The sequence below is a fragment of the Eptesicus fuscus genome, chromosome 1, assembly GCF_027574615.1.
Source record: "Eptesicus fuscus isolate TK198812 chromosome 1, DD_ASM_mEF_20220401, whole genome shotgun sequence".
Lineage (NCBI taxonomy): Eukaryota > Metazoa > Chordata > Mammalia > Chiroptera > Vespertilionidae > Eptesicus > Eptesicus fuscus.
In genome coordinates this window covers 122,824,388-122,838,264 of record NC_072473.1, presented here as the reverse complement: position 1 = coordinate 122,838,264, position 13,877 = coordinate 122,824,388, and the positions used below count along the sequence as shown (strand labels likewise).

The 13,877-nt window shown below is 41.0% G+C and overlaps 1 protein-coding gene across 2 annotated transcripts in view; it reads right to left on the bottom strand.

Annotated features, from left to right (window-relative positions):
- TMEM255A (transmembrane protein 255A) overlaps positions 1–13,877 on the bottom strand; it is a 54,697-nt gene that overhangs the window by 36,370 nt on the left and 4,450 nt on the right. For both annotated transcript variants that reach the window (XM_008156112.3, XM_028132044.2), the window contains exons 2-3: positions 11,568–11,710; positions 307–369 (exon numbers count right to left, since the gene is read on the bottom strand). In XM_008156112.3, the coding sequence (XP_008154334.1) occupies positions 307–369; positions 11,568–11,710 (206 nt within the window). The remainder of the gene's footprint in view (positions 1–306; positions 370–11,567; positions 11,711–13,877) is intronic.

The window sequence follows — 13,877 nt, the reverse complement described above, 5'->3', positions numbered from 1 at the left end:
GACTGGATAGGCTGGGGCAGTCCTCTGGGAGTGAGGAGGAAAGCTAAGGGCAAGATCCAAAATATTGTATCCCTGTGACTTGAGGAAACTAGCTAGGCCACTCAGGGAGCATCAGACAAGATGAGAACAAGTCCCAACCACAGGGTCACTGAAAAACAAGTTCCCTGGAGGCTTAGGCGAAAAGGCAAAGTAGCAGGTTTTTTGTTGTTGTTGTTTTTTGTTTTTGTGTGTGGCCCAATTTGGGCAACCTTAAGAAATGTGTTACTTTCAGATGAAGAACTTGATTCTATAGTAATGAAAACTTACCATCTGCCGTTTGTTCTCAACGAGGTTGGATCCGATGATTCCAAGGAATGATCCGAAGCCGAGCTGTAAAGCAACAAGGCACACATAGGATGTGGGGAAATGGTCAGCCTGACCGCACAATCATTCAGCTTCTGGATATGATTCAGGTTAATGGAAAGTGACTGGGGTATAGATGCTAAAACCATATGCAGTCATTACTTACACAAATAAAGTGTGTGCAATAAAAGTATTTCTCCCACCAATTGCCAATTTTTTCCTTGTACATAGGAATCACGCCTAAAAAGAAATGTATCTCCCCAAAACTAAAAGTCAACCATAGCTTTTCAGAGTCTGCTAATTTCAATTTCAATATCCATTACCTATCATGTAACTGGTGAATCAGTAAGACACATATAATGGGAAAAGCACTCATTATATTCTGATCTTTATCCTTTTCTTTTTAAAGCAACCTTCCAATCTGATGTATGAATTACAAATTAAAGGTTTGAAATAGCAATTTTTGATGCATCTGGCACACTAATAAAACCCAGGAAGTACTTTAGAAAATAGCAAGCACCTTAACCTAAACTTAAAAAAAAAAGAACAATTTTTTTGGAAGCCTGTATTTGTGGTTGACCCACTGCAATTTATGTTAGCACTTATTCACCTCTCCTTCCATATCTGCTTCATTTACGGACAGAAAGCATTCATTAAAGGACGTACAGAAATGGCAGCATAAAACCCTGAAAAACAATTTCCCTATCTAAGTGGCTGGGATGATGGTTCGGTGTAGCAGATCCCACCTTCGTCTCAGTTCTGCCATTAGTGGACTGAATCTGCCAGTCTCAGCTGAAAATGATCACTAATTGATAGCTGTTGATGGGGATGAAAATCAAAGAAGTAAAAAGTGGTGAGAATGGACCAATAAACCTTAAACAAGTTCAGCGATGTAGTTACATATTTCTTTAGCCTCACTAATGATGTGGGTTTCCATCTGCAGCCTTACCTTGGCTCATAGGGGCATCTATTTCAGTCCAAGGCCCTAAACTTTACACGTAGGCTTGGAAATCGAATGGACCCATGGATTGGGCAGGAGTTTGGTGGGGCAGTGTAGGGGTACTGGGTGGTTGTCTCAGAAACCCAAGAGTGAAAGAAAGGAATGAATACAAATGTACAAAGACACACTCTTCAGGGCCACTCAGCCAGCAAACCCTCTTGGGAAATACATAGAAGCTGAAGGTCAGAAGGTTGTACAGATCCCATGCCATCCAAGACTCTACTAAGAACATCCTCACTCAACAGCTAAACTATACTGATCTCCCACCTGGTCTTATTTTAAAGGTAATTAAAAAGAGTTGTCCTAAAATATACTGATTAAAACCTGGTTATTTAAAAAATATAAAAAACCTGGTTATCAGACTAACTTGGCTTCTAACCCCAGCTTGTGTTCCACTTATGTTTGTGCAATCTTGAACAAGCTGAGTGACCTCTCTAAACCTCAGCTTCCTTATTTGGAAAACAGTGATTGTAGTAGTGGTCCTGTTATAGGACTTTTATAAGGATTAACCAGGATGATACAGTCAAAGAACTTTGCACAGTGCCTGGTACATAGTAAGTACTCAGTAAATATTACTCTTCTAGTAATTATTATTACTGTTTTTAAAAAATTAACTTTTGAGCAGTTCTAACCTGATTTGAGCTAGAAAATTCTACCATTATTTGCTGTCTTCCATAGTAGACTTGTGCTCTATCTCATTCGCCCCTCCAATATGTTTCGCAGCTTTTATTTTTTAGGAAGAACTCCATGAATAGTATGTGCTTATGGAACTATGGGCCACTTGTGGACATTGAGAGGAAGTTGGAGGCATCTTATTACATGGAAAATAAATGCTTTTACTGAGTAGTTCCGTTTCCACGGGTATTCACTGAATGTCTCCTGAACGCCAACAGCAGTCTGCCTTAAGATGGGAAGCAAAGACACTAGCTATTTCTGCACTCTCATATGACTCTCTAATAGCGTGACCAGAGTGGGCTCAAGTCTCAGGGAATTGACTGGCAAGACAAGGCACTCTGGGACTGGAAATCCCAGGCAAGCCAGTTACTTCATTCAGTTCCCTCATGTATCCTTCCATTCCATTCTGTTCTACTCCAACTCATCCAATTTTCTAACATTCACTGAGTATTTTGTCAGATAAATAAGAAGTTATGGCCCTGACATCCAGGAACTCATAATCTAGTAAAGGAGATTCAGACTTTGGGTTAAGGACTACAGGTATAAACAAAGTGCGATAAGAGCAGAGAATAATTCATTTTTTATTATATCCCTGGCTCTGTTACTTATAAATTGTGTGGCCTTGGGCTAGTCTCTTAACCACTCTGTGCTTCATTTTCCTCATCTAAAATTGGGACTCATGCCCTGGCCAGTTTATCTCAGTGGATAGAGCAACGGCCTGCGGACTGAAGGGTTCCAGGTTCGATTCCGGTCAAGGGCATGTACCTTGGTTGCGGGCACATCCCCCGTGGGGGGGGGGGGTGAGGAGGCAGCTGATCGATGTTTCTCTCTCATCGATGTTTCTAACTCTCTATCCCTCTCCCTTCCTCTCTGTAAAAAATCAATAAAATATATTTTTAAAAAATAAAATAAAATAAAAATAAATAAAAAATGGGACTCATGCCTGTCTAGCGTGGCTCAGTGGTTGAGCATCGACCTATGAACCAGAAGGTCACGATTCTATTCCCGGTCAAGACACATGCCCGGATTGCGGGCTCAATCCCCAGTGTGGGGCATGCTGATCAATGATTCTTTCTCATAATTGATGGTTCTATCTTTCTCTCCCACTCCCTTCCTCTCTGAAATCATAAAAATATATTTAAATTTTAAAAATGGGACTCACAATGTTACCTATAATGCATGGCTACTATGAGGATTAAATGTGATAAGGTACAGGTATACTTTGGAGATAACAACTACAATAAAGCCAGTATTGCAATAAAGTGAGTTGTAATCTATTTGTTGGTGGAGGTTCTTGCCTTCACTTTGTAAAACACGCAACATCTGTGAAGCATAATAAAGCAAAGTGCCATAAAATGAGATATGCCTGTGTGTAGTGTGACTTGCATAAAGGAGGCTGCTAAATACATGGTAGATCTAAGGTTTCACAGAGGAGGAGGCATTTTAACATGAGCTCAAAAGATAGGTAGATTCACTAGGCAGGAAAGTAATATATTTTGAGTCCTGGCTGGAAGAATTCACTCTCCTGGATGACAGGTTGATGAACTCAGAAGTGTCGCTAAAACTACAATACCTTTGAAAAGTATTTTAATTTTGAGAAGCACTTGCCCTCCATTTTGGTCATAGTAATGTTATGGAGTTTGGTAGTGCTCATATCATTTCCATTTGATAGAAAGGAAAATGGAGGTCTAGAGCATTGTATGGACACGTTCCCTCTTGTAGCAAGTTATTGGAAGGGCCAAGACTAACCCACAGGTCCCATGAGAGTCTGGGTACTTTCAACCATGCTTTGCTGCATTTGTGGCCAGTGTTTGTAAGTATAGTGACCTTTATAGCTGCCCCTCCCTGATCCCGGGAAAAAGTTCTCTCTAGGGATGGAGAGAGAAGTCCTATCTGAGGAAGAGCTGAGGGGTTGAAAGAAGGAAAAAAAAAATCAACAGAATTTCCTGAAAATGGGCATCTGCTTCTAATCAACTGTTTGCTCTCCTGTAGCCTCAGAAAAAAAAAAATCTCTAAAGAGAACCCTCGTGCACTGTTGGTGGGAATGCAGATTGGTGCAGCCACTGTGGAAAACAGTATGGAGGGGCCTCAAAAAATTAAAAATGGAACTGCCTTATGACACAGTGATTCCACTTCTGGGAATATATCTGAAGAAACCCAAAACACTAACTTGAAAGAACATATGCACTCCTATGTTTATTGCAGTATTATATACAATAGCCAAGATTTGGAAGCAGGCCAAACACCCATCCGTAAATGAGTGGATAAAAAAACTGTGGTACATTTACAAAATGGAATGCTACTCAGCTGTAAAAAAAAAAAAAGGAGGAAACTTTACCCTTTGCAATAGCATGGCTGGACATGGAGAGTATTTTGCTAAGTGAAATAAGCCAGTCCGAGAAAGACAAATACCACATGATTTCATTTATATGTGGAATCTAATGAACAAAATAAACTAAGACAAAATAGAAACAGACTCACAGATACAGAGAACAGACTGACAGCTGTCTGAGGGGAGGATGAGTGGAGCGCTGGGTAAAAAAAGGTGAAGGGATTAAGCAAAACCAAAAAAACAAACACCTCAGAGACAGACAATAGTATGGTGATTACCAGAGGGAAAGGGAGGTGGGGGAGGTAGAAGAGGTTAAAGGGGGGATAAATGGTGATGGAAGGAGACTTGACTTTGGGTAGTGAACACACAAAACAATATACAGATGATGTATTATAGAATTGTGCCCTTGAAACCTATATAATATTATTAACCATTGTAACCTCAATAAATTCAATAAAAAATTCATTAACTATTTTTTAAAAGAAAGGTAATCTCTGTGGTCACCCCTTGAGAACTACATGGATTCATGGAACATTCAGACCTCTGGACCTCCAGCTTGATTCCCTATAACATGAACAAATAACCAGTTTGCTTTATTTTGGCTACCCTCTACTTGTAAAAGAAAGAAGATAAATCATTAGAAATCAAAGTCAGAGTGTCAAGTGCTCTTTTTGGGCTGGACCCTATAACCTATGCCTATTTCCAACTATTGCCCCAGAGACCCAGTGCTGAAGCTAGAAGGATTAGTCATGCAATACACATATCAATTGGACACTTATTCTGTGGCAGGCACTGTGATTTGGAGTCCAAGAGGCGGGGAGGGGTATGACACCAAGACCAATAAGATTCAGCTTCAGGAACTGTAATTAGGTAAACTGGTCCACAATTCCTTTCCATTATCCTGAAATCCACAAAGCTCTTAAAACCAAAAGGGTTTTTCATAACTAACTTGGTATCAAAACCAGACTTTAAACTGATATGAGGTTTTTTTTAAAAAAAATCATCTTTATTGGCTTAGTGCAGTGGTCGGCAAACTCATTAGTCAACAGAGCCAAATATCAACAGTACAATTGAAATTTCTTTTGAGAGCCAAATTTTTTAAACTCAAACTATATAGGTAGGTACATTGTTATTAACTTAATTAGGGTACTCCTAAGCTGGCCTTTGCTAAAAACTCAAGGGGCCAAAGAGCTGCATGTGGCTCGCGAGCCGCAGTTTGCCGACCACTGGCTTAGTGTAAAAATTCACAGTTTACTGTAGAAATATGAAAGTGCTCGATTATGGGGTGTTCCTTATGACCCCACTGGGATGTTAGATAACATATGATATATGCACTATATTGCTTTCTAAAATAAAAAAGTCTAAAGTCTAAACACATCTAGCCCGAACCAAGGGTTCAGATAAGGGATTGTGGACCTGTATAAACAAAGTTAAATGAGAATATAGTGCAATATCCCACAAAGCAGGATGCAAGAAATTTCTAGGAATCATTAGTAGTCGGAATCTATGGTAAGTTCAAAGACAGTAGACATCACTGTGGACCCTAGTAGCTGAGAAAGGTCCCTACTGTGTCGTTAAGTTGGGATAGGACAGAGCATTTAGATATACAGAAAGAGAAAGCAGGGTGGATGTTCTGGGCCAGGGGGAACCATGAAAATAATAGTATTAAGGCAGAAAAGCCCAAGTCATGTTCAGGGGACTGTGAATTAACAATTTTGGCAGAAGAGAGGTCATGGGAAACCAGGCCAAAGGCATCTTGCGAGAGCTTTGAATGAGAACACTCAAGAAGCAACAAGGAACCAATGAAGCTTAGAACCTTCTGGCATTATAAGTCTTATCTAGCAATCAAGTTTTTCATTTCATCTTTAAATGTACTTACTAAAGTAGCAACTTTAATTTAGAATGATCTTATATTTTAGAAACATTTTCAACAAGAGGTGGACAAAAATTCTGCCTAATTCATAATAAACCACCAAATCCCACTATCCAGAGCTCCTTGTATTTCCAGAGCATTCAAGTTAGTCAAAACTTGGTTGGATTTATCAAGAGTCTACCTGTGAAGCTCAAGTCACACTGGCCTAATGAAATTTCTGGGCTATTAATTGTTTCTGAATGATCCTTGTTGTCCCTATCTCCTGATGTGATTTTCAATTAACTGACCCCCAGCCCCCAAAGGAAATGGGGTAAAAACTCATGTGGTTTTTTTCTTTCCTGAAAGAAAACCCAGGCTGGTGTGGGCCCTATCAGTACAACAGCTGGGGAGAGGGTTCAAGAATGAAAGGCTTTCTGCACTGATCCAGTGGCCAACTCCATCGTGTGGGTTGCTTGGGAAACACATTGAAAGGCCTCCCTCTTCTGGATCTAAAATTACAGAATTATAGGGAAGGAGCAGGTTCTCTCCCCTGCCTTTTTCAGTTTCATACAACCCAGGCTCTTATTTTTTTAGGCCTCCAGAGTAGAAAGTTCACCAAAACTCTTTTGGAATAGGATGTCTGAAATATGTGAAGACAGTAAAAATGCTAAATTGATGTCTTTCTTTGGGGATTTTAATTTTTTTAAATTGTACAATTCAGCCTGTATAGATGAGTATAATTTTAAAGATGCATGTGTACATGTGTGTCTTAGGGTGATGATACCACATTCTAGCTCAGGTGAGTAGCTAACACTCTATCATAATGCGCCTTGTTGTACAAGGGCATCTCTTTTGGCAAAATAAGTATGCCCCAGAAAAGTTTCACATGACTTAGAGTTATGCAAATGCTATTATATTTTAAAATGCTCAAGATCTCAATATTTAAATGAATTGTATGGTAAGTCTTCTTTCTTTTAATCTAATAATTGCTCCCTAATTTATCTGTTTTTAAATTTAACTTCTCATATACTGTTAACACATTTAACCAGTTTCCAAAACAGCAGTGCTCCAAATAACCTGAAAAATTTTCACAGTCCTATCAATAGCATTTTACATTCAAAGTGATCAATTTGACAGTATAAATCTTAAAATGCCATATTATGCTCATTCTGGTTTTATTGCTAAGCACACTGTATTTATTGTTTTAGTTGCTTGTCCACCTGAATTAGACTCCCCTGAGGTGTTCATTAAAATGTATATTCATCATGTCTTACTCTTTAAATCAAAGGTTAGCGCAGGAAAAGAAAGCTCAGGTCCTAGGGTCCTATCCAGACAAACTAAATCAGGATCTCTGGGGGTAGGGAGCAGAGCTCTGTATTTTCCACATGTTTGTCAGGTCATTTCTATGCACACCTAGGTGGGGAAACTACTGGCTTGGAGTTTATATAGTACCTCTCTAATTGCCAAACTATTCAATTAGTGAAAGTGTCCCATTCCTGGACAAATCTTGATTCTCAGGCACTTACTGTTTCACAGGTATGAATCCTAATTGTATTTGTTACAACATGATCTGACCTATAGACTCAAATGGATTTTTCTGCTTTTCAAACTGTAATCTTCCCCTTTCGCTTTCTATAATTAAAACCCTTTAAAAATCAACAGGAGCTATAAGAACAAATTTTTAAAGATTAAACCATGGGGCACACTGTCTGTTAAAGATGGCTCTCCTATTAACATTTCCAGATTAGCTTTTAGTGAAGAGCACACACAGAGACACACGCCCCCACTGCTTCAACTTGCAGCTCTAGCTGAACATCAGGTACTCAAATAACAACAATCATGCACCCTTCTTCCTTTGTTAATGTATTCCCACCTAGCCACCCACAGCCAGATCTTCTACAGAGAAAGTTCATAGCCACCCTTCGTGAATACGAGTTCTTACTCTCAAATCACATGGAAAATGCTTTTCCTTCACCCATGGAGAGTCTGAATCTTGGCTTAAGCATTATTAGCTCATCAGTAAGAAATATTTCACTAAATGCAGCTACCTAAAACACACAAAGTCACACAGACCCTAATATTGCTTTTCTAAGTCACCAAAATGCAATCTTCCCTCCCTTTCCTATCCCCCACCCCACCTTGCTTATGTTTAAAAGTAAAATCCAATTCTGCTGATGACTGGTTTTCTTGCCTCACCACAGGAAATGGACTGGGTGAGTTCTCACATCATATGTTTAACTGAGGGCACCAAACTGTGTCTGTGGGACAACTGCTCTTGGCTGGCTAGAGGAGCCCTGTTGGCCCTAAAACTGTAAAGCCACACCCCCAGGCCACCTTCAGCTCCTGGGAGTCCAGCCCATGTCATGCCCTAGCTTTGCTAGTGCTCTTGAGGAGGCTGACTATGGAATTAGTGACCTAGGCAACAGGCATCAGGCTTGTTCACTGCTGGCTTGTCAAAGGCATCCATATTTTACCCCTTTCCCTCTCTTTGCTTCTCTCTCCCTTCCCCACCTCTCAAAAGAAAAGAGAGAGAGAGAGAAAAGAAAATAAAGAAAACAACAAATACGTCTGACCTTTTTGCTATTCTAAAAATTATATATTAAAAGAATGAACCATCCTAAAATACCTTCCTGCTTTCCCACAATTACAATTGGGAATTCATTTGATATTGAAAATATGATCCAAATTCTAGAGTTAGGTTTTGGGGTTTAACAGCAGTGTGTGTAGATCCAAATGATATTTTGTTTGCTTTTCTTTCCTTCCCCCCACCCAGCTTTATTGAGGCATAACTGATAAATAAAATTGTATATATTTAAAGTGTACAATGTGATGGTTTTATATAAAATGAGGTTTTGTGTGCCCTGGCCAGTTGCTCAGTGGCTAGAGTGTCAGCCCTCGGACTGAAGGGTTGCAGGTTTGTCAAGGGCACGTACCAAGGTTGCCAGTTCCCTAGCCCAGTAAGGGCCAGTGGGGGAGGCAACCAATCGAGGTGTCTCTCTCACGTAGATGTTTCTCTCTCTCTCTCCTCTCTCCCTCCCACTTTCTCTAGAAATCAATGGAAAAACATATCCTTGAGTGTGGATTAGAATAAATAAATAAATTAATTAATAAATTAATTAATTAATAAGGTTTTGTATGTAAAGAGTGCAGCAGTTTCCAAAGCAGATTGCATGCACCCTGGGAGTGGGTAAAACAATGCACTGAAGTATGGAAAGAAACTATTTGAACTCTGGTTTCCTATTTGTTTATTTAAAATAAGAAAGGAATTAAGTGTTACAAATATTCAATAAACAGACTGTTATTGGCACCCTCCCTCAGTGTGAATATCAGACAACAAGGTGAGCTACCCTGAGGGAGGAGGGAAAGTTCCAAGCAGCAAAGGGTTGATGGTGGAGCATTTTATGTGTGACCAGACTGTCTTATCTAGTTTTACTAGTAACTAAATTAGTCCCAACAAAATGGACAAGTAGTTCAGAAAGACTACTGCTGAGAAACCACAAACTGAAGATGATCCTAATAATGTAAGCACAAGCCAGCAATAAGAAAACAATAGAGTTGACACTTGTAACTCTTAGGATGAGCTTTTTGTCAGCCACATGGTGAGAGCAACATTAAAAAACCATGACGTTCACTGGTTGAGCTTCAGCCCATGAACCAAGAGGTCACTGGTTATATTCCCAGTCAGAGCCCATGCCCGGGTTGTGGGCTCCATCCCCAGTGTGGGGCATGCAGGAGGCAGCTGATCAATGATTCTATCTCTCTGTCCCTCTCCCCTCATCCTCTCTTCCTAAAACTAATAAAAACACACACACACACAACACACACACACACACACACACATCCTATATAATAAAAGCCTAATATGCTAAGTGTCCAGTCGTCTATTCAACCAATCAAAGCATAATATGCTAATGATATGCTAAGGCTGCTCAACCAGTCGCTATGATGTGCACTGACCACCAGGGGGCAGATGGTCCAACAGGTAAGTTAGCTTGCTGCTGGGGTCTGGCCAATTGGGACTGAGCGAGTCAGGCCAGACATGCCCTGGAGCCCTCCTGTGGTCCCTCCCCAGCTGGCCAATCTCCCTCATCCCTCCAGGGCCCCGATCATGCACCCGTGGGGTCCCTCGGCCTCTTGCAATCTGGGCTGAGGGACCCCTCCCCCCCCCCCAGTGCACGATTTTCATGCACTGGGCCTCTAGTATGTATATAAAAGGCTAATATGCTAAGTGTCTGATCGTCTGACTGGTCACTATGACATGCACTGACCACCAGGGGGAAGACGCTCAACGCAGGAGCTGCCGAGTTGTAGTGACTTGGCAGCAGAGGTTCTCGGGTGATGCACCCCAAAACCAGAGAGGAGGGAGCCTGATTCCTTGCGGGGCTGGGCGATTCCATCTTCTGCTGTGGGTTATGTTGTTTCTGGGGCACTGTCAGACTCAAATCTGGTTTACTGCACACTTGTGTTTTCGTTCTATGCCCTGTATGACAGCAACTTTGCAGAGTGCCTTCTCAAACTCTGGGAACCCTTGGGGGATGTCGGAGAGCCAGTTTTGGCCCAATCCCCCAGGCCAGGCAGAGGGACCCCACCTGCTGGAGGGACCCTGCTCACTCTGCAGATGCTGGGGAGGGACCGCAGGAGTTTGGCTCCAAGGCGTGTCCGACCCCACCCAGTTCTGCCCCACTGGCCACCTTCTAATTAATTTCCTTTCAATGTGCACGAATCCGAGCACCGGGTCAATGATGCAATGGCAATCTAATCATCTGGGAAGAAGTCAGCCAAAAATATTCAAAATTATCTAGTGGATTATCTGAATAAGGATTTATAGCCACTATCTTAAATGACAGACTTCATGTAACATGCATATCATTCTTTGCAATTTAGTTAGTATTAATATAAAGATGTTAAAATTACTGTTGATTTCACTGTATCTAAATTTTGAATGTCCACTTTGTATATTTTATAAACATGTACATAATTTATAAAAGAACAAATATACATATTTTAGGAATAAATATTCTACACATTTTCCTGATAGGAGTGCAGGATCATTTTGGATCACAGAGTGTCAAGCTGCCAGAGTCCTTAGATTTCAGGTAAGATCAGGAGACTTCTATTATATATTGGAAAGCAGATGCCCAGAGAGGAATGCTCCAAATCACACTGCTAGTTAGGGATGGAGATGCTTAGTCCAGTGTTCTTCTTAATGAGCTCAGAGTTGTCTTTGTATATACATATAGAGATATTTAAAGGAGGAAAACTGAGCAAACACTAGAAACTCAAACCGAATTGAAAACTATTGAAGTAGAACCCAAATGTCTGTAGCCAGCAAGCTACTGAGACCCACCTATGTCTTTTATACTTACAATAACTCCTGGGTAATAACCTCCAACAGTCACATTCTGGGTCCTGGTAGTTGCAGCAAGGCCCACCGTGAGAATTAACACGGACACAATCAGCAAAGTCACGGTGACATAGATGGAGTTTCGTTTCCTCCTATTGAAGGCTCCTGAAAGTACACAGAGAAACTGAAATTGCTCATTTTGACTGGGGAAGAGATGGACACAAAAAATCACTAGTAAAGTGTTCCTTTCCTATTCCAACTGGTAACTGGGGTTATCTCTGGGGCATGGAATTGTGGGGAAGAAATGGAGCTTTAGTATTTTTGGCAGTCATCAGGTGCCACATTCACAATAAAAAATATATTTCCAGTTTGAAAATAAACAACAGAAGAAATATTACCAGTTACATAAAAACAGCAAATTTTTGTGCTTTCAGCACTATAAAAGATGTGTCATACCCACTTAGTAGCGTGTTTTTTAGTCTAAATTATAAGGCATACGATAAATGGGAAGTGTGCGTGTGGAAGTATTAAATGAAAATATTTTAAAGCCAATGTGTAACTAAGAAGGGCTTTTTTCATAAGCTGAAGATATGAAATTTCATTTTCAGTGTAAATATCAGAACCAAGCTAGGAACTGGGATTTTTTTTTTCATTTATTTCTGACATTTGCCACCTCATATATAAACTTTAAAATGGTGTGTTGGCAAGATCTGTCACATAACAAATGTGTGTAATAAAGTAAGTGTTTAGAGGCCATTAGTCCGCAAAGATATGTATCAGGGGAGGTAGATGGGGAGGATTATAACTTATACACTTATAAGCTTATGTGAGGATGACATAAATATAAATGACGATAAACCCGTTCTCCTATCAGTGCTTATCAGACATGATCGTGCAAACCAATATTTTTTTCGAAAACAGGCTTATTAAGTCAGATAGAAAAAATGGTATCTAGACTAGCTTTTCAATTTAATTTTTTTTTAAGGAATCGAGCACTGGAGCAGTACTGCATACTCTTCATGCATTTCTCTGACCTGGGGAGGGGCTCTCAACAAGAAATACCAGGCATGAGTTATCCTATGAGAATCTAGCTCTCTAGTGAGGATGAAGCAGTGGGGAGCCTTCTGATGGGGTCGCCCACCCAGTGGCTTGACTGTTATTTATGGGCCTAAAGAGGCCACTTGGGTCTGTTCATTGGATCCCGTCATTGGGGAGGCCTCACTGCAGCCTCAGGAAGCTGCTGCCAAATGAAGCTGCCTAGACTGCACCACTAAGAAGGAGGGGAGAGAGGGGTTGAGGAAAGAGGGAGGGAGGGAGAAACTGTTGGGATTCAAGAGGCCTGGTGGTGGTGAGAGGGAGGGGTGGTTGCTGACCCTTCAGCCCCCAGCAGACATCCCCTTCTATAGGGAAGAAAATCGTCAAGAGTGCCATTCTGGATTAGCCCCACCATCCATCTTGTCTTCTCTAGTGCCGTCCCTGCAAGGCTCCAAGGAAGGTGGGCGGGGCTGGCGGTCTCCCCTGACGTCAGCCTTGAAAGTGAGGGGCATGACTCATCGGGGTCATTTCTAATAGGATATTAGTCTAAGACTACTTTACGTTGAAATGTAGAAATGGCATGAGCATTTATAGGCACCCACGCTGCACCCTTACTCTCTAAGGAGAGTTGGGAAATGAGGCTCCCCTCCAGTGGTGCCCCATCTGTGACATCAGGGCCCTTTGTGTGAAAGGGCTATTTGGGATGCAAATGGCAAGCAGACTGATGGTAAACAGGATGAGCAAGCCTGGGAGAAACCAGACTAGAAGTGGTGCGGATAGAGGAGAAGGACTTATTTCATCTGTTTACCTTGAAGGTTAGTTATCCTTCCTCTGGATTTTGAGGGGATCGAAATGATTCTCTAAACAAGGGCCCCTACATCTATTAAATAAGAGATACTTCTCAGTGAATCTTCCAGTTGGTTTCACAGAGGGGCTTTGAGCTAAACTTACCAACATCACCTTCCATTCCTGTCTGCCTTTCTCATTTGTCACTCATACCATCTCTGCCCCAAATTGGCAAAAGAGAGTAAGGGAAACATCTAGATATGCCAAGATTATCTTTGTGACACATGAAAGTGTCTTAACACCTCACATGTAACCTTAGAGACTTAATTGGGGGAGTGTATGTGTGCATGGTCTTTCTGATTTTTTTGTATCACTCACCTGCTCCTTCCCCAAATGGCTTTTGATCCTATTCACAGCCTTTGGGTCTCCTTTGCAAATATCACTCTAACTCTTAAAAGCACAGGAACCAGGTCAGAAAAGTGACTCAGCAAACCACACAGTGTCATTTGAA